The sequence below is a fragment of the Phodopus roborovskii genome, unplaced genomic scaffold (genome assembly GCF_943737965.1).
Source record: "Phodopus roborovskii unplaced genomic scaffold, PHOROB, whole genome shotgun sequence".
NCBI lineage: Eukaryota > Metazoa > Chordata > Mammalia > Rodentia > Cricetidae > Phodopus > Phodopus roborovskii.
The window spans coordinates 7,234,899-7,255,555 of NW_026126578.1; the positions used below are offsets into that span (position 1 = coordinate 7,234,899).

The 20,657-nt window shown below is 46.0% G+C and overlaps 1 protein-coding gene across 2 annotated transcripts in view; it reads left to right on the forward strand.

The window, feature by feature from the left end:
- Atg7 (autophagy related 7) overlaps positions 1 to 20,657 on the forward strand; it is a 168,184-nt gene that overhangs the window by 83,529 nt on the left and 63,998 nt on the right. For both annotated transcript variants that reach the window (XM_051203764.1, XM_051203765.1), the window contains one exon: positions 1,168 to 1,290. In XM_051203764.1, the coding sequence (XP_051059721.1) occupies positions 1,168 to 1,290 (123 nt within the window). The remainder of the gene's footprint in view (positions 1 to 1,167; positions 1,291 to 20,657) is intronic.

Consider the following 20,657-nt stretch of genomic DNA (forward strand, 5'->3'; position numbering starts at 1 on the left):
AAGGCGCAGGGGCCACTAGTACTGAACTTCCACAGTGACGGTCTCATCTCACAGTCATGGGAGTCCCAAGTGTCCCATGTCCTTGCTAACACTTGCTGTGTCCTGACTTTTTTTTAACCCCTTTGGTGGGTACAGGGTATATTTCATTGTAGTTTGGTTGTTATTTTCTCTGGTCACATGTAATAGAGTATATTCTTGTGTAGATTGTCCTCATTTGTGATGTTCCTGTTGACATTTGTTTTCCATTTCTAACAGTTACATTTTAAAATGAATTTTGGATAGCTGGGATATCAGATTTCTAACAAACCATTTTGTCCTGTCCACTCCCTTAATCACTTTCCATTCTTCCTTGGATCTTCCCTAATCTGTGTATTTTGTAACAAGTGAATCTTAGGCCCAGTAGCTGAGTCTTGTAGAACATTCAGTGAACTTGCATGAAGCTTACTTTATTGGGAGACATTGGCATCTACATGGAAGACATGTGACTCTCCCATACCAAATCCAAGTCCTCATATAGTGTTTCTTAAAGATTTTTTTGAAGAGACAGAGTCTCTCTCTCTCTCTCTCTCTCTCTCTCTCTCTCTGTGTGTGTGTGTGTGTGTGTGTGTGTGTGTGTGTGTGCGTGTGTGCCTCTGTGTCTCTGTCTGTATCCATGTATGTATGTAAGTGCAGGAGCCTGAGGAGGCCAGAGGCATCAGATTGCCTGAAGCTAGAGTACAGACAGTTTTGAGCCACCTGATGGTGGGTGCTGGGAGCTGAACCCAGGTCCTCTGCAAGAGCAGCCAGTCTCTTAACCCCTGGGCCATCTCTCGAGTCATTTTTACTTTTTTGCCTGTCAGGTAGCATTTTTGCCTTATATTTTATTTTATTTTTAAAATGTTATCACATTCATTTATTTACTTATTTATTTATGCTTGTGTGTGGTGTGTTCATGCGTGTCTCATGGGATGCATATGGAGGTCTGAGGACAACTTGTAGGAATCTGTCCCTTCCTTCCACCCTTGGGCCCTCCCTGGGGGGTCTAACTTGGTTCATGAAGCTTGGTGGTAGCCACCCTTGCTGCTGAGCCACCTCCCTGTTTTAAACGGGTGATTGTTAGGGATACATTAAAAGGTTCTTATTTCTAACAGCTACAGCTCCCTTTCTAAAAGTACCAATGTTTTGCAGGTTCTTGATCAATACGAGAGGGAAGGATTTACCTTCCTAGCGAAGGTGTTTAACTCCTCACATTCCTTCTTAGAAGACTTGACTGGTCTTACACTGCTCCATCAAGAGACCCAAGCTGCTGAGGTAAGGCATTTCTGAACTAAAGACTGAGGTTTACAACCTTCCTGACTCTTGCATTTGTGAAAGAGGTTATAGTGGTTGGTTTTAGCCCCCCCCCCCCCCCCCCCCGGAGAGCAGGTAGTACCTTGGTCATCAGTGACACACCCTGTTGTGTGCTAAGGTGTCTGCCCTGTAGCTGCCGAAAGCACTAAGTCAAGGCAGAGCAAGTACAGGTCCCTGATTTCACAGCATCTCTTGTGTTTCTGGACCTTGGACTCTGGCTGTCATTAGAGAAAACATGGCCCACTTGTTATTGACAGCCTGATCAGTCTTAGGTACCAACCTTGGCCTATTGTAAAATGGCCCTGCCTGGCCTGGGAGTTGTGCAGGTCCCCACCCTGAATGAGGGACAGACACAGGTGGCAGGAAAGGCCACAGTTCCTCAAAATGGATGGCTGAGAGTGAGGGCAGCATCTCACCCAGGGAGTGATTTTTCCCGGAGAGGTCACTTCTGTGGCTGTGCAGGGAAGCCCTTGTCACCCCATTTTCTGCAGACCTGGCTCAGTGCTGCAGAGCCATGAGTCCTAGTCATTGATAAATACCCCAGGATTGTATCTCCACACCACCAAGCAGGCCCCAAAGTAATCAGGAATGGCCACTGTGGACCAGTCCTGGCCAGTCAGTGGAATGAGGGCTGCCATTTGAAGGGGCAGATGAGCTCTGAGAGGAAGAAACCATTGGGAAAACCAGAGTACAGCTGCTTGGACTCCTGAGCAGGTTGGGGTGAGATTGACAGGCACACCCAGGAAACAAGGCAGTATGCCTCTAGCGCTTGGCTCAGAGCTGAAAGTGCATTTTCTCTAACTTGTTTGGATGCTGGGGTGTTAAGGAGATGTGGTCCTTACTGATGTCTGGTACTTAGAAGCTGGAGAGTCTCTCATCTTCAGGGCCAGGAAGTGAATAGCATCTCTAGAGAACTCAGAGATGAAACTGTCCCTTAGAACTGAGACTGGGGTACCAGGCAGGTTTTAGGAGGTTTTACTGATGGTGGCTTCTGTGACCTGGAAATGCATGAGGAGAAACCCATAGATCTTAGCAGCTTTGACATCACTGATGAAATGGCAAGAGGGCTTTGCCAGCCAACAGAATTAACTTCTTTAACAGCTCAGAAGAGCTGTAGCAGAGATTTCCTTGTATCTCACTCACTCTAGAGACAGAGCAGATATCAGGGCTCAACCTTTGATCATATCCGGTTAGTCTGCATTTTGGTGCCTCAGCTGGTCATAGCCTTCTCAAAGGCCCAGAGGAAAAGAAGTTCCTGCCAGCTTTGGCGACAATAGGCTGTGGGCAAGAAGGACAGAGCTTCATCTGTGAACCTGAGTGGTGGTGTTTGTTGTTGTTGTTGTTGTTGTTATTATTATTATTAATATTATTAAAGTGTCCTTCATTAAGTGGGCTCTGGAGTCAGAAATCCCCCTCCCATACATTGGAGGTGAGTGATGATTAGCCAGTTAGCCTATGAACCAGATGTGGCTTGCAGCTGTAGTGCTTTGGAGCTTGTCCTGTGTTAAATTTTGAAGAAAGCCAGAATTTTAAAATCACAACTTTTACATAAAAGCCTCAATTTCCTCATTTCCAACATCTTTGAAAAATCCAATCTGGCAGCTGCAGGCATGTGCTCCTTGACTAGAGGGAGCCAAACAGCACGTCCTGTATAGAAATGACGCATGGGATTCTGGCTTTGAAGACATAAAGGGTGGAAAGGGCTGAGGATGCAGCTCAGTGGTGTGGTGCTTCCTAGCATGCACAAGGCCCTGGGCCCAATGCCAGCACCACATTAGGAACATCTATAGAAACAGTTGTCATGCCTGTCACGTGGCTCCGTTTCCTCTCCTGGAGACAGACAGATGCTATTTCTTCATCCTTCAGCCATGTTCTGGGTTAATTTCATGCTCTGCAGTTGACAGCCTTCCTGGGCATTTGGGTCTGTAACCCTTGGCTTACCAAAACTCTAAAAAGAAGCTTTAAGAGAAGGGCAAAAACATAGTGCTCACCAGGGGAGCTCGTCACAGAGAGTCACTGTCTCACACCTGTGTGGTCTCATTGCTGTGAAAAGAGCATGTATGTGTAAGAATACAGACAGACATCAGGGAGTAGCTGGGGATACAGCTTACTGGTAGAGCACTTTCTTAGCTCAGTGCCCCAGAGTAAGGAGGATCAGGAGTTCAAAGTCTTCCTCAGCTATGTAGCGAGTTTAAGGCCAATCTGGGCTACATGAAATCATATCTCAAATACAAAAAAGAAACCAAAAACATCTGTTTATATATAGTATTTTGATTTTTACATTTATTTCTGATGAATCTGTAGATGCTTAGTATGAAAATAGGAATTTCTATGTTTTTTAATGCAACCTAATCCCTTTTGGACCAACTATTTTAATGCCCTTGGTGTTACAAAAGACTCATTAAAGTGATATGCATTGTTTTTATTATATATGTTTATAAAAGAATTTTAAATTTTTTGTGGTGCTGGAGCCCAGGACCATATGCATTTGTGAGTGTGTGTGTAAAACCATTAAATTACTGAACTTCTGCAGGTCTGACGCCAGGTACCATGGTGGTTACTGAACAAGGGTTAATGAGATAGTGGCGCTGTCAGTTCTCATGTCCGTTGTGAGAAGCGAAGGCGTTAGCAGTGAGCTGATGTGCCATCAAAAATGTTTAGCCTTCATGTAAGCAGTAAGTCCTGAGCCTCACAGAGATGGGATGCAGGAAAGCATTTTGGGAAGACAACCCCATTTCCTTTAGTTTTAAAGGGTGAGAAACTGTCTTTCTATACAAAAGCTGGATTTGGTCAATGAAAGGCAGACAGGAGAGGAGCAGCGCCCCAGCCTTCCTGACTTACAGGGCACGTGACAGCCACCAGGCTCATCCCATTTTCAAGTAATAATTCTGTAGTCTTTAGTTCACCCTAAGTAGCAATATCATTGCCCTCCACTTGCACATTTTCATCACTCCCAGAAAGAACCTGCTGGAGACAACATGTCCTGCTGTTTCCATGGAAAGGCCACAGTGACAAAGATACAGCCAAGCAGGGCCGTCAGTATTCAGTGAGATCAACCTTAGCTTTGCTCCCCACCACCCTTCCTCCCAACATCACTCATCCTAATGGACTGTCGTGAGTTCACTGAAGGTCACTGGTACCTGACCTGCTCGGGAGATCACCAGGCCATGGTTGTGGATGGAGCTTGGGGCCAGCCCTAGAAAGATACCTTGTTTATGGTGGTAATGTTTTTGTGGTAACAATATGAGAGACGGTGACTGGATGTCACTAGGGATGAAGCTTGAAAGTAAAGACACAGGACCAGTGAATCATCATGACAGAGAATAAGGAGTTACTCTCTCTGTCACAGTAATAAGGAGAGACTGCTGAGCTCTGGGGTATAGTTGTTTGTTTGTTTTTATATACAGGGTCTCACTGTGTAGCTTTGGATAGTTTGGAACCCACTAAGTAGACCAGGCTGACCCCAACCTCACAGAGATCTGCCTGCCTCTGCCACCCAGGTGCCAATCCAAATGTTCTTAATGTGGAATGTGTATGGAGGGTTAATTTTATTTTACACTAAAAAGTTTAAAAACACTTCCATGGAACGACCATGTGCCTTGCCTTGTATTTTATCTTGTAAAAATGGCACCTTGGACAAACACCCACATCCTTTGAATCACATCCAGCTGTCAAATGGTGTTTTCACTTTGCCCATGGAATATTAGAAGTCCCCACAGAGGGAAGACCTCACTCAGCTTCCTCTAATCTGAAAACACGGCCATCGACGAAGTACCTGCACACTTTATCGTTGGGGCCCAACTTCCTGAGAGTGCTGGTTCTTGGAGACTGGCCTCTTTGAAACCTGAGGAGATGGAAGTTGCTGGTTGATGAACCACAGGATGATCAGCCACAGATCGGCTGAGGAGTTCCCCAAGTGTTGCTTTAATTGATGGATTTCTCAAGGAAAGTCTCAGTGTGACTCAAATACGCAAATGCATTAGTCTCGTTTTTTTATGAAACTGGCTCAATTTAGCCTCCAGGGTTATTTCTCATCCTGAGAAAAAATATCAGTTTCCATGTTTTTATTCTATTCCAACTGTGGCTTCAACATCGTGCTCTGAGAAACACCAAGATAGATTTTTCCACTCCGTCTAACTAAAGAGAAAAGGATGACTCCCTAAGAGGCTGACAAAACAAGCCATGTTGGTCCCTCCTTTAGAGATTGAAATTCCCAGATCCCTTAGCCAGAAGCTGGCCATTCTCCTGCCTCCAGGGTGAGCCTGAGACCATCTGCCCCTCACTCGGCCTCTTGGCAACACTGGCTATTGCAGTGTGGCTGATGTCAGCATCATTCTATCCTTAGCACTCTGCTCACAGCACTTATGTCTTCACGTGTTGGTGAAGCGGGTGCTTTCTGCAGATCTGGGGAGTTAATTAGTGATAATAGGGCAGGAAAGTTGAGCACTAACTGTGAACACGGGCCGTACAGCCCTTGCAGACAGGCAGCCACGAGGAGGGCTGCGCTGGCAGATGCACCTGGAGCTGAGATTCAAACTCAACCTCATTGGCCACAGACTTGTAGAAGGTGGAAAGTCACAGGAGAAGCATGGTGGTCATGCAGTGTGACTTCTTGGGCACAGAGACTTCCTCTCCTGCTCAGTGAGCCACACTGTTAACAAGTGTTTCTGCCCAGCCTTTGCACTTACCCCCAGTCTTTGGCCCCTCGCCCTCGCAGCTGGTTTTGATTTGGTTTCTGTGGAGTAGTTTTTTGTTTTGTTTTGTATTTAACAACAGTCAGATATTTATGTACAGCTTCATCGAGAGCCTCTGATGACAAATATGCCTTTGGAGGCCAGTGGAAGCTGTGGGAAGCCCCATGTCAGCACTCAGACCTGTTTGCAATGGAGAGGGCTGGCTGTGGGAACTGACGAGCCTGTTCATGCACCTAGCTGTCTTCCCAGAGTCCTCTGCTAGCCCTTCTCCCCTGGTCGGTCCTGGGATGCTGCCCTGCCCTGATTTTTCCTTATGAAGCAATCCCTCAAGATCAGCCTTGGCCCTCTCTCCTGAGTGAGGGGAGGAGAGGCAGAAACTGCGGGCAGAGAGCCATGTGCTGCTTAGCTTGGAAACTGGACCCTGTCTTTTGAAATCCAGCTTGGCAGCGTCTCATTGAAAATCCGCTGTCTAAAGTGTGTCCCTTTTATTTGCTGTCAGAGTTCTCTACAAGGATTTGAGATGTTTATATATGTGGGCATTAGGGATGGTCCCATTGAAGAATAGACAGCAAAGTCTGAGTGAAATCCTACCTTTCAGAGAGGAGGCTGGATGGTGAAATCTACTTGGAGGCCATGAGACAGAGAAAGGGGGAATCACATGCTACAAGCAGACAAGAGGAAGCTGAACAATGGAACAGTCCTCTAGTCCTCCTTAAACCATGGGAATAGAATCCTCCCTAAATCGTGAGACTGGAGTCCTCCCTAAACCATGAGATTCAAATCCAAAAGACATCAAACAATGAAGACTCCAAGATATTACATTAACCTAAAAAATATTTTTAAAGCTGATTTCAGTCATTTCGTAGAAGAATTCAATCTGTATTTGCCTGACTGGGTCCTCAGCTTTGATTGGCAGTTGTATATATCTTTAAATTATGAAAACACTAAGCTAAATGGATGCATTTTGAGCTGGGGGTGCTTTTCAAGATGGTGTCTGTGAGCCAGAAGGTGGAAACTGAGTGGATTCCTGGGGCTAGGGAGCACATGGGCCTGGTACAGCTGACCCGACTTCCTGTCTCAGCGGTGGAGGGCCCCTGGAGGTGCCCTTGTACCCTGTCCTGTCCTTGTTTTCCTAGGGGCTATATTTTCACAGCTGACCCTTCTCATTTGCAAGCAAAACAGCTGCCTTGTGTTGAATTTGGGGAGATTCCATATTTCAAGACTGTAAAATTAAATGGAATCATAGCTCTGAGATTACAGTTCTGAACCTTCTCAGTTGGCTGTGGGGCCGGGGGATGGAAGGCCCTAAATAGCACTAAAGGTGTGTGTATGCCTTTTAATCCAGTGTCCCTGATGTCTTCAATTGCTGTTTATCAACCCTGCCTGGCTGGAGGTACTATAGAAACAAACAATACAAAACAGGCCTGAGAGCCAGTGCCATGGTGCTGAGGGAAAAGGGTCTTGTGCCCATAGGTGCAGAGTGTGGCACACAGTTCTTTTGTTTCTGTGGGATCTCAGGAGATTCTCATGCCAGAGGAGGCTCCAGGGAAGAGCAGCATTGGTTCTTAGAGACTGGAACTCAGGTATAGGAGAGGAAAACAGAGCAGGGATCCCATATGTGCCTGTGGCAGGGGTGCCCCAAGACCTGTGAGAGGGCAGTAATTACTACTGGGCTCCTGGACCCCTGCAGCCACCTTATGAGGAAGGAGGTACCCATCTTACAGATGAGGCTGTAGAGGGACAGAGGAATAAACAGATATGCTGATTACATGCTATGAACTTTACTATGTAAAGCCTCCATGCACATGGTAAGGGTTAACAGGACACCTTACAGGCTGCGAGCAGAGACGACACTGCAAGCTTGGTGCCCAGATGGTTCTAACTTACAGGGAATCTCTGCTTTCCTACTAAACCTAGAAGTTTCCACACACAGTAGAGCACTTTGCCGGTCTCTCACAGCTGAATTCTCTGGTAGCCTGTCTCTTTCTTCTGTGACATCTGCCACATCACTCTGCCTTCTAACTCTTCCACTGGCTTCAAACAAGATCTAATAAAACCTAAGAGGTTTCCCCTCCGATAAACTTGTGACTCATCTGGAATTACCACCCTGAGAAGAACAGGTTCAAGGAGCTTTCTCTCTGGGCTTCCGTCTTCCCTAAAAGAGCTGGCCACCATTTGTGGTTATGAAGCTGTGTGTTTAAAAAAAAAAAAAAAAGTAACAAGCTGGAAATAGGTAATAGGTTTTTGTTGTTGTCTGTGCTGGGCATGGAACCAGGGCCTCATGCCACTGAGCACGTGCTCTGCCATTGAGCCATACTCGAAACCCCTTGTTATGTTTTAATTTGCTAACTTAAAGTATTTGTGTTTATCCTACCTTAAGCCTCCTTGGAAGAGACCCCACCTAATTCTGCTTGGCATTTTATTAAAAGGAAAGAAACTTGGCTTCATAAAAGAGTGTTCAAAATACTTTGCGTTCAGAAAGGATTGCACACGTAAACATTTGTGTCACTTCAGTCAGATGAGCTGTGATCCTTGACATTTGAAAGCACCAGTTCAGAACCAAGCTAGTTTGTGTTTCTGTGCCCAGATAGTTGTTGACACATTTTCCACTCTGTCCTCACTTCCACTCTCTCACCTTACTTCAGTCAGTGAGCTGTGGGAATAGATTTCATTCTACGATAGCAGGGCCCACTTCAGCCTTAGCAATGCAGGCCTGAGGGTCTAGGATAGGGCAGTCTGGGGAAGGCCTAGGATTTGCATGCTGGAGATAGAGGCAAGATTTCCTCCTATGCCTGCCACTATTTATATTACTTCCTCTTGCCAGAGTTCACTTGGGATCTGAGATGATACCTAGTTCCAAAGGTGCTGGCACATTTTTAAATCTTTAGCCGATGAGGAGCCAGTGAGATGGCTTAGGAGTTAAACATGCAAGCCTGTCAACCTCAGTTTGATCCCCAAAACTCATCATGGATCTGGGAGCATAAATCTGTGCTGGCATTCCTACAGCAAGATGGAGGATGGAAACTGTGGAATTGCCCAGAACTTCTGGAACAGCTAACCTGGAGTACACAGAGCAGCAATGAGGGAGCAAATGAGGAAGTCCCCAAAGGTGTCCTCTGCTCCCACACATGGAGCACTCAAGTGCCTGGGCACGCACACACCCATGTACATGCACACACACGCGCACGCGCACATACACAGTGCATATAATTTGAAAACTTAAAACTGAAATATTTAGATTATGATACAAAATGTAATCTAAGTACAAGTGAACCAAATGGAAAGCTTTTCTCAGTTTTTTGTTTGTTTTTTTGATTTTCAAGACTGGACTTCTCTGTGTATCTCTGGCTGTTTTGGAACTCATTCTGCAGACCAGGCTGGCCTCAAACTCAGAGATTTGTCTGTCTCTTCCTCCTGAGTGCTGGGATTAAAGGCATGTGATCACCCAGCTCAATTTTTTTTTAAACTAAGTGATTCTTAATATCTGTGCCACAGACCTTTGAATTTTAAGCAAGCATTAACCATCTTAGAAGTAATTTGTATTAAGTAAACTTTAGAGTGTCAGATTAACAACAGTATCAGTATGTAAAGAAACTGTGTGAAACAAACTTCTTAATATGAAACAGTTGTAATTGCTTAGTCAGTTCATGACTGTTAATGGGGCATTCTTATTGGTTCCTCCAAGGATTGCTAACTGGATGCAGCTTTTTCTCTGGTGAGTCCCACAGGTGCTCCCTTCAGCATCAAGGCCATTGATTGCACAATCTGCAGGCATGCCAGCCCCCTATAAAGTGGAAGAGCATTTGCATGAATCCTGTGCATGTCCTTTCCTATGCCTCATCTGTCGATCACTCATGGCCCCTCAAATGGAATAATAAAAGGGAAAAGTCTAGCCAGGCATGGTGGCACATGTTAGACTCAGCACTCAGAAGACTGAGGCAGAATTGCCAGAGGATCAGCAGTTCAAGGCCACCCTCAGCTGCATAAGGAATTCAGGGCCAGCCTGGGCTACATGAGACCCTGCCTCAAACAAAACAAATCCTGTCTGTGTTCAATGAGATGAGGTTTTAAGTCTTTCTGTCTGTGTATGATTGAGTTGTGGCTGTGAAACCGGAAGAAATGGAGGAGGCCTGTGGTCCATCCTTCCTTTGCTGTGTGGTCCTCAACTTTTTTCAAGTCATTCATCTTGTCTCAGCTTGTTTACTTCCTGGTGAGATCTGCCTGGGACCCTTGCTGAGCTCTCCTTTGAGAAATGGGTTCTGACTCTGGGTCCAGGTGCACAGGCTTCTGAAAGCACCACAAGCCTGTCTGTCTGTGAGGCGGGAGAGCTTGATGCCCAAACTGCTTTCTGTACATTAAATGACAAAGATCAAGGGAATCCCCTTCTGCTTGTCTTTTCTGTTTTCATATTTTAAAGTGATCCACAACACATGCAGAAAAAAACATAACATGTTCTCTGTGGCTTCCTGAACTAAGTGCCCTTCCCAGCTCATGTGTTGCTCGCTCCCTGCAGCCCTGGTGGCCGCTGCTCCGCATACTCTGCTTTTTCATCTTCGACTTGGGGGACACGTTCCTAAACAATACAGTTTTGAAATTTCCTGAGTGGAATTGTGCTACATCTGGTCTGTACTTGTGAATGAAGTTTGCTCACTCTTGTTGCCATGCAGCATTCCCTAGCCAGAAAACCCCCTCCTCCAGTGCACTCTGGTTGGGGACGTGATGCTGGCTGACGCGTTGTTGGGTTCTGTACTGTACTTGACTATGTCAATGTGTCTTGAGGTCTATCCTTATCCTTCCCAGGAAGAAAATAGAATGCTAGCATTATAGAGTTTACATTAATAATAAAGAATATTGGATAGAGTCAGTTTTTGTAGGACCACCGACAATGGTCGGTCGTGTCTATGACTTTTGTTGTTGTTTCTACCTACCCAAACCCAGGTTTTCTCCTTTGGGAGATGTATGTGCACTATTTACCTGGAGTCATAAATTAAGTCATAGAAAATGTATCTCCAACTCCAGGTCATGACAGGCTGCCTTCTAGCAGCACCTGGGCCAGTTTGAGCTTCTATACTTCCATGTCCTTGCCGAGTTCTTGGCACATCGTATTTTGAAATTGTCCCCAATCTGTTAGATATGCAACATTATCTCATTAGGCTTTTGAATTCCACTGTCCTGATTACCAGTGGGGTTAACAACTTACATTTGTGATTATTTGGATTCCTCTTTCCAATGGCTTGTCCCTCTATTTCAACTCTGACGTTTCTGGCATGTTCTACTGTGTTAAGAAAGCACAGTAGCATGACCTATTATTCCCTGGAAAAAGATGGGGACTGCGGGTGGTGCTCTGATCCCAGATGAGCCGTGCTCTTTGGTCAGAGTCCCAACTCTTCTCCAGCAAAATTGTCAGGGAGGTGCTCTGAAAGCTGGCAGTACTCAGAACACACCTGCACCAGCCTGCTTCAGAAGAGAGGAGTCGCCTCCCTCAGAGTGTATGCTCTAATGACGAGAGTGGGCACCGCCCAGCTTGACTAGTTTTGATTGTCCACATTCTGAATGAAGGTTTTGACTTCTCTGTGGAGCTCTCTGCTGCTCTTGTGATAAGAGAGAAACGAGGGGGGAACCCTTCACTCCGTCCATAGAGAACACTGGTGGCAGCAGTGTTACACTGCTTCATAGATGGCAAAATACCCACCCAAGTGCACTGCTGAGAAACTTCAAATGAGCCTTATGCTCTACCGTACATTTGCCCATGAATGACTGACTGACACTGACTTCCTCTGTAAGATTTTATGAGGCTAGGAGGTCAGGGAGCTGCTTAGTGCCCAGCATGTGTCGTGATCCAAATGAGCCAAGTGCTGGGTGAGTTGGTAAAGAGCACGGCCATCCTGGCTGGGGCCTCGCAGGGGTGGTTATTGGGGTGGGGGCCACGAGAGAGCAGTAAGATGTTCCATAGACACAGTGGCCTCCAAAGCAAGAGTGCTGCGGAATCCATTGCCGAATTAACCCAGAGCTACTCGAGAGCCCTCTGTCAGTCACAGCCATTTCCCCGTGATCAATATCCAACACTTGTGTCATGCTTGGTATTCTTCATTTGCGTGCATGGTGGTCATAGCAGTCTTCTTATGCAAAACTTCTTTAGCCCTCTAGATACTGGCTATGAATGACAGAAGCCAAAAGCTCAGCCTGGATTTCGTGTAAACAGTAATTTACTGCAGGCATTACTTCAGAAAAAGGTCCCACAGAGCTCAGGGATCAAGATGTGAGACTTCATGAGGGACTGACTACAGATCTCTTAAGAGGCCTTTTAAATGGGTGATGACAAAATCCTTACAGCCCATGTGGGGACATGATGAGGGCCCAGGGCCAGACCTAGCACCACTGAGATGGTCCTGGGGAGCCCTGAAGAGATGATGTGCTCCATGCTGAGTACTTCTGCCCATGCTGCAGACATGGCCGAGAACAGGGACCTGGGGAGCCGTGGGGTATGGAGAAGAGAATGGTACCATCATGGGAGCTGAGATTCATCGTGTCCTTTTCACACTGGAGTTGACAGGAGTGGAGACACTGGGGGCAGGGCATGAGGACTACAGCACTTGTATTAAGCATGAAGAGTTCTTCCATATGGCCCAGGATGGCTGCGGACATTGCCACATCCTGAGCCCATGCCATGGGGAGTGAGATTTCTGTGTGACCCTAGATTCTTAGCAGCGCCCTTTTTCCATCTGGTGTCTCTTGATGATTGCCTTCAACATTCACCAAATAAATTAGCTCTCTTTGTAACTCCTGCCCCAAGGCAGTCTACTTTCTCATGGAATCAGGCCGGAGGAATTTAAACTAGGGAAATCTTACATATCAAGGCCATCTTTGTCTTTATGGCTTGTCCCTGTCTTCTATTGTTGTTGACCTTTATTCTGTTTTGGGGGTCTTCTTCTTTCCAGGTAGCAAGAAACATGGGCTTAGACAATTCTAAAATACCATTTTTTTTCTGCAATAGCTTACACAATGGTATCTCTCTCTCTGTGTCTCTGTCTCTCTCTCTCTCTGTCTCTCATTTATTTGTAGTTTTTCAAGACAGGGTTTCTCAGAGTAACAGCTCTGGCTGTACTTCTGGAATTCTCATTGTAGATCAGGCTAGCTTCAAACTCACACGGACATCTTTTTCAATAGCTCTTAATAAAAACTGACATTAGCCAGACTTGAATCACATGACTTCTATGACTTCTTTAGACCTTGCACTAGGTAAGGAAGGGCTATTCTGATTGGTCAGTTTGAGCTCTAAGGATAAGGTAGTGTAATGATTGACAGCCCTCTCATAACTGCATGAATGAAGTGAGCAATCGTAGGGGCTGGTGTGGGTGCTAGGCACACATGCCAGAAGTCTGTATGAATATTCTTTTTTTGTTTGTTCCAGACAGGGTTTCTCTGTGTAGAAGCCCTGGCTGTCCTGGAACTCACTCTGTAGACCAGCCTGGCCTTGAACTCAGAGATCTGCCTGCCTCTGCCTCCCAAATTCTGGGATTAAAGGTGTGTGCCACCACCACCCAGAAAATCTATTTACTATTAATTTGATCTCCACATCTGTCCCTGTCCTCACTTTTGTAGGAACAATGAAATTGAGAGGCTTGGTGCAAATCATAGAATTGCAGTCACCAGGGATTGCCACCAAGCTGGACTTCACTGTTTGGATTCACCACAGCCACCAAAAACATTCAGCCAGTCTCTCAGCCTCCAGATCTCCACAGTTCCGGAAGTGTCACTCTGGGTTGAGACTCCTATGCGGGTCTTGACAGCATCATGGGCCAGGACCTCCTAGATAGCAAAGGGCAACAGCCTGCCCTTCTGCTGCTTCAGTGTAGACTTTAGAGTGAGGGAGTCAGAGGCCAGTATGTGGCCTCATCTCTGCTCTGATGGCCATGGGTGAGAACAGTGGCTCTGCTTCCAAGCCAATGTAAAAAAAAATTGACGTGAGTGACAAACTGGGCCTCACACAAATGAGCAGTGTGGGGTTATGGGTCCCAGTGGAGTATTTGGTGCAGGGGGAGGGCGGGAGAAGCTGTTGCTGCTGAACAAATTGCTACCAGATGTAGATTTCAGTAAACACCTAGCTGTTGTGCCTGAAGGTGCAGGAATTTCTTGGGGCCAGTTTCAATATGCTGGAGCTTCATGGTGTCCCCTTCTCTGCATGACAAGGCCCAGGAGCAACCATGGAACTCCAAGGAAGCCTCAAACCACAGTTCAAAAAGGACTTGTCACAGGAGCCAGGGGTGGAGGGCAGCCACAGCATGGACAGTCAGGACATTTTGGGAGTCTTCCTTATGCCCTGTGACCAACAAAGCCAGCCTACCGTCTATAGGAAGGAGGTGTGTTAGAAATAAGGGACAAACCCTGAAATGCTGTGTGATAGGACACTCATAGACCTTGCAGTGAGCTGCCAGGTATGTGGGGCTGAGGTGGGGAATTGTACCCTGAAGGGTATGGGGATGAGGTGCTGAAAAGAAGGGGAAGGAATGAAATGGAATTGATTTTATTGTTAATTATTTACTTGTATTTTATGTGCATTGGTGTTTTGCCTGCAGGTAAATCTCTGTGTCAGATCTTGAGGTTACAAACAGTTCTTAGCTGCCATGTGGGAGCTGGGATTTGAACCTGGGTCCTTTTGGAAAGTAGTCAGTGCCCTTAACCACTGAGCAATTTCTCCAGCTCTGATGCAGTCCATTGTAATAGAACACTGGCAAACTTTCATGTACCTCAGAAGGGAGTGATCCTGAGTTAGTGTTTCCTGCCCACTCTTGGTTATGGCTCTCCCACTAATTAAAAACAAAAACCTAATGAAGCGCTGAATGGCTAGCCAGCCTCATTGCAGCAGCTGTGTGGCTTGCCCATCTCTTCACAATTAGATGTTGGTTTGTGGGGGCAGAGGGCCCCATCCTCCCTCCATTAACCACCCTCAGGGACTTGCAGGCACTCAGAACCTTGTGCAGTGGCCTCCAGGAAAGACCTTGGCTTCTGGGACCCCCTTGTCCATTTTGCTGTGTCAAGAACATTGGTGGGCCTGTGAGCACACAGCATGGACCCCGCCTTTGGCTGTGCCCGACTGAGCCTCTAGGGAACTTGTGCACCAGAGTGCATCGTCTGTCCCCTGTCTAGATGGCAGTGCTATAATGGCTGAAGGAACGAAGAGCTTGCCCTGTCCCCGTGCATTGTATTAGGTGTGTATTTGGGTTGTCTCAGCATTCAGAGTTTATTTCACTAATGAGGACATTGAGGCACAAAGTGGCCGCTTAAGTTACCACCGTCAAAGAGCTGGTAAATGTCAGAGCCAGGGAGCCCATGTCCCTTCCTCATGAATTGCCTTTCTTACATATTAGATTGGCCTGTCTTTTCTGAATGGCAGGTCACAATGTCTCGCTTTTCCAAACCTCTGTTCTTAGACTTGATTTTTCATGGTCACTGTGTGTCCCATGATCCCTAACTTTCAGGTCGGAATTCAGTGTTTCTTGACATGAGGATTCCTGAAGACTGACTCCCACAAACCAAACTCGCAAGAGACAGAAGTGTGAACTAGACAGTGAGTTGTCTTTCCACTGCTGCATCCACACGATGAGACAGCTCGTAATTGGAAGGTTCGGTGTTCACCTCATAGGGTTGTAGCAAGTCATATGTATGGAGGTCTTTTCTGGCCATCTTGTTTGTTTCTCAATAGTAACAGAGACCTCCAATTCTTTAACTATTATTTTTTATATAAGATTTTGCCTGCATGTATGTCTATGTACTTACATACCTGTCTGGTACCCACAGAGTCCAGAAGAGGGCATCTAATCCCCTGGAACTGGAGTTTCATACATCCTTAGCCAATTTGTCAGTGCTAGGAATCAAACCCAGGTCCTCTGGAAGGGCAGCTGATGCAGGTAGGTAGGTAGGTAGGTAGGTAGGTAGGTAGGTAGGTAGGTAACAAACTTACAGGAAGCACCCTGAACTCAGACACACTAAAAACATGTACTTGCATGTAGAACAACTCAAAGATATAGTGAATGGTTGGAATCTACTGTATGATACAAATGCTACACTGTTTGGTTGCCAAGCTTCTTTATTTTTAAAAACCCAAATACTGGCATTTTTCAGAAAAAAATTAATAGATTTATTCAATTCTTATAAAGTTGAAATGTATGCTCTGAAACATTTTGATTTGTGTTACTGCTTTATAAATCTTGCATTTATATTAAAAATTCACACATAGATGGAAATGGGAAAACTGTAGTACCTGATTTCTGTCCCCTGTTTTTCCACTTACAATCATATAGTTTTGTACCTTTTGACCCTATGGAAAAATTAATATATAACATTCAGAACTACCGATAACTAAGAAAAGGGAAAGAATTTTTTAAGAATGAAATGTTTCCCCTCATAGTACATGTGTGTCAAGCTAGCTGGATATGTTTTGGCATGATTGTTGTATGTCTGGCATAGATAGCACACAGTTTGGTATCTTCAAAAAGGCGAACCAGGCAGGCCTCACGTCTCTGCAAAGCACCAATAGCTGCATTCTGGAAGCACAGATCTGTCTTGAAGCCCTGAGCAATTTCTTCCACCAGATGCTGGAAGGGGAGCTTGCAAACCAGTTAGTTCAGTGGACTTCCTATAGTGTTAGAGTACCAGCAGGGGGCGTACTCTTATTAGCAGCTTTTGTGGCCTGTTGTTTTCTAAGCGCTTTACCACTGGTGGATTTGTGGGCAGTCTGCTTTGTATGAGCCCTCTTTGCTTACCCAGCTTCTCCTTCGGCTGGAGCTGGACAGATGAGAGGAGGTGCTGGAATCCGAGTGTCTGTACAGTACAGCTTCAAACACAATTTCAGCCAGTACTCTTAATCACTGAGTCACCTCAGCCCTGAGACATTGCACTTTTGCTCAGTGCGCTCCTTCTCCAAGCTCTATATGCTTTCTGGAGTTACATAGGCTCTGACTTTCTGAATTAAGACTGAATTTCCCTTCGTCACCTTGACTGAAGTTGGAAATTCCAGTTCTCTGCAATTGCTTCCCTACAGTGCCCTTCAGTAAATGATTTACAGAGAGCCTGTGTTCTTCTGGGTGTCTTGGTTCTCACTGATTCCACTGCCAAGCCTGACCTCATTTTCAATGGCAGACACACCTTGACAAGCCCCCTCCTTGGATATTTGATCAGTGTAGCCCAGGACAATAGTTGATATGTTTCTGGAGGTCCAGGAAGAATGGGACAGAAGGCAGGTTTAAAATGACCTAGAACACCTGGATATTTACCAAGCCAGGGGATTAGTGTGTAAGTCAGTCGGTCCCAATACTGGACGAGGAAGGAGGGAAGATCATCAGGGTCTCCACCCCATCAGTATGTACCCAATAGAGCTAAGTGACTGATATCAGTTGACAGATTTCACCCTGGGTGCCATTGGGACAAAAGGCCTACCAGCTCACATGAGCAGGGCTCAGGGCTCGTGTATCCAGGGAGAAACCTTAGGAGTTGCACGTACAGCAGTTGTGTTTCAGGCACTGTAGGCAGACCCCAGAGTTGGCTCCCTTCCCTGACTGAAGCACCTCATGAGAACCAGCACCCCTGGAAAGCATGGTAACCCCTGGAAAGTTTAGTAGATGCTGCTGTTAGAAAATAAATGGGCAGAGACAACAAGTTCCAGAGACAGAAAAGAGATGAGCCGTTACCTGGAAGTCTAAGGGGAGTGGCTGGAGAAAATAGAGTGGCTGTGATGGTTACTGGCTACAAGGAGATTTTTTTAAAAAATGGTATTGAATTAGATAGTGGTGATGGTTGCACAATTCTGAGGTACTAAACCCACCAACAGTAGTACCTCAGATGGGTGGATTTATGACCTGTGTATGTTAAAAACGAGACAGTGAGGCCCATAGGAAAGGTCACTGAGCACTTAGCCACAACAGGGTTAATGTGCAAAGCAGATTCCTGGTGCTGACCTAACTTTCAGAGTCTCATGTCCTATGTCCCTCTCCTCCGCCATTATCCCTGCCCAAATGGGGAACCAGTTAACATGCCTTATTTACATAGTCCAAAGCCTCAGAGGACCATGATGCCAAGGGCTCCTCGCTCTGCTTATAGATGCAGGTAGACCAGCATTTTTTTCTGGGGAGGAGACTGAGAGCATTTCTCTCTAGCATTCTTTAATGCAGGGCAACATCTAGATGTTGTCCAAAAAAAAAAAAATGTCTATCAAGCCAGCATTTATCACCATGAACCCAAGCCAGGACCAGCTCTTCTCCACAGCCAGTGTATACCAGTGGCCACAGCAGGCCCAGGCACAATCCAGTGGGGACCAGGCTCTGTTACCATTGACCATACTGTATGTTAAAACCTCAAAGGGCAGAAATGACAAATAATCCCCTTTCTTTGCAAATGTGGGCTATCTACAGTTCTGCCAAGCATGTTTAGAGGGGCTACCCCTGAAGCAAGGAAGTTCCCTCCATGGACTATGAAAAAGGGTGTGGTCATCTTCCTGCTTAAGTGACTGAGTTTTCTAGATGCTCAAGAGGGCAGGCAGGGCCATGGGCCGTCTTCCCATGTGGTCTGAGCACTGGGTGTCCTTATGTGTGGAAAGGTCTATCCACAGCTTCATTAACACTTTTTCCACCTGGAAAGAAGCCAAGATGTTTAGAGTCACTCTGAACAATCCAAAGCCATCTTTGGAAAAGATAATTTCAGAAAACTTGGAGGGATAAAAGACTCACACTAAAGGGAATGTTTCCCAGTCTTTGCTGTGCCTTTTTTTTTCCAACAATAGCAGAACCTTAGCTAGGAGAGAGAGAGAGAGAGAGAGAGAGAGAGAGAGAGGGAGGGAGAGAGGTTGTACTCACTGCTGGCAGTGGGTAGAGAAGTAGGCAGGAGGGAAGTCTGTTTAGAAGACCTTAAAGTGCTGCAGGGGCCAATTTTTCTCATTTCAGTGATGTTCCAAGCCCTTTGTCTTCTCTGTGGGACGAACTCATTTAGCGCTCTCTCTCTCTCTCTCTCTGAGTCATCCTGCCCACAGACCATCTCTCTGGAGGAACCCTCATGAAAACAGACAATTCACATTGCATTGTATGAGTTGGCAATGATGTGTGTGCCTCCCCAGGATGGCCTGGAATCAACTTGCTGTGTCCACATGTCAGGATTCCCAAGGCCCAAGCTCACTCTTTGTGACAGGAGATGCCTGCCAGAGAGGGCAGCTAGAGTCTGGTGGAGGCAGACGTATATCAGAGTCCATGGACAAAGTCTGCCCACCTTGTTTCTTAGTTCCGACCTGAACTGGATCTGGAGGAGGACTGCATGAGTCAGATCAACAGGACAAAAGTGTGTGCGGTTTCTGGTTTTTGCATGTGCACGGGACCCTCATAGCAGAGTGAAGAACCAAGAAAATACCCAAAGCGGAATGAAGGAGCAACTGTGATGATATGACAGTGTCCAGCATTGAAGGCTGACCTGCATCACGCAGAAAGACCCTGATTCAAAAGAGAAAAAGGAGACGGTGTAGGGCCTGGAAAGATAGTGAAGAGCACTGACTGCTCTTCCAGAGGACTCGGTTTCATTTCCTAGCACCCACATGGTGGCTCACAACCACCTGTAACTCTTGTTCCAGGGGATCTGAGTGCCTTATGGCTCCTACAGGCACCTCTATGCATGTGTTTCCATATGCACATTCTCACAAACACATAAAAATAAAATCTTGCTGGGCGTGGTGGTGCACACCTTTGACCCCAGCACACGGTAGGTAAAGGTAGGTAGATCTTTCTGAGTTTGAGACTAGCCTGATCTACATAGCAAGTTCCATACCAACCAGGGGTACAGGGTGAAACCCTATCTCAAAAATGAATAAAATCTTTTTTTTTTTTTTTTTTAAAAAAAAAAGTTTTTAGATCTTTTGCAAGCAAATGGTAAGTTTATGAAGGGGACATGGCCAGGCTAGGCATTGACCAGTAGAAAATAAGGAGATAAGTATGGTCTACATGTTACTCCAGGCTTGCACAGATCCTTCCAGAATGAGTGGCAGTTCCTGTAATAAGGGTCAATTTCCTTGTGTTAGCTCAGGAGTAGCATCTTTCTCCCAGGAATTTTATGGCTTGTTCCACATAAGGAAAAAGCCACTGAGGTCACCCTCTCTGTAGCTACCGCTCTAGGACACCTTCTGCTGGAAACCATCTGTGTGCCACTGTTTGCTGGGGTGACATGTCCTTCACTGAAGTTCCCGACAGCTGGCCCTGGTCAGCTAGCCCTTCCATCTGGAAGGCTTCTAGGTTTCACAGATGAAACCTCACAGGGCTTACGGGAAACGGGCAGGAGAAAGTAGCCTGCGTTAGAGGAGGTTGGGGTAAATGAATGCCACCATAGTGTTGACATGATTCCTGTAAAGTGAGCTTTTCCATTCACACAATAATAGCCTCTTTACTTTTACTCTAATTCACGTGACCAACAATTTTATCCAGGTTTTCCTGCAGAGACACTGAGCTCCCGAGGACAGAAACTAGACTGGATATCTGGGGCTGGAACTATGGCTCAGTGGCAAAGCAAATGTGAGGTGCTAGATTCTGCCCTAGCAATGGAAAAAGCAAACACAACCCAAACAAAACCCCACAGCTTTGCTGCCATGCAAAGTTTGCTGCCATT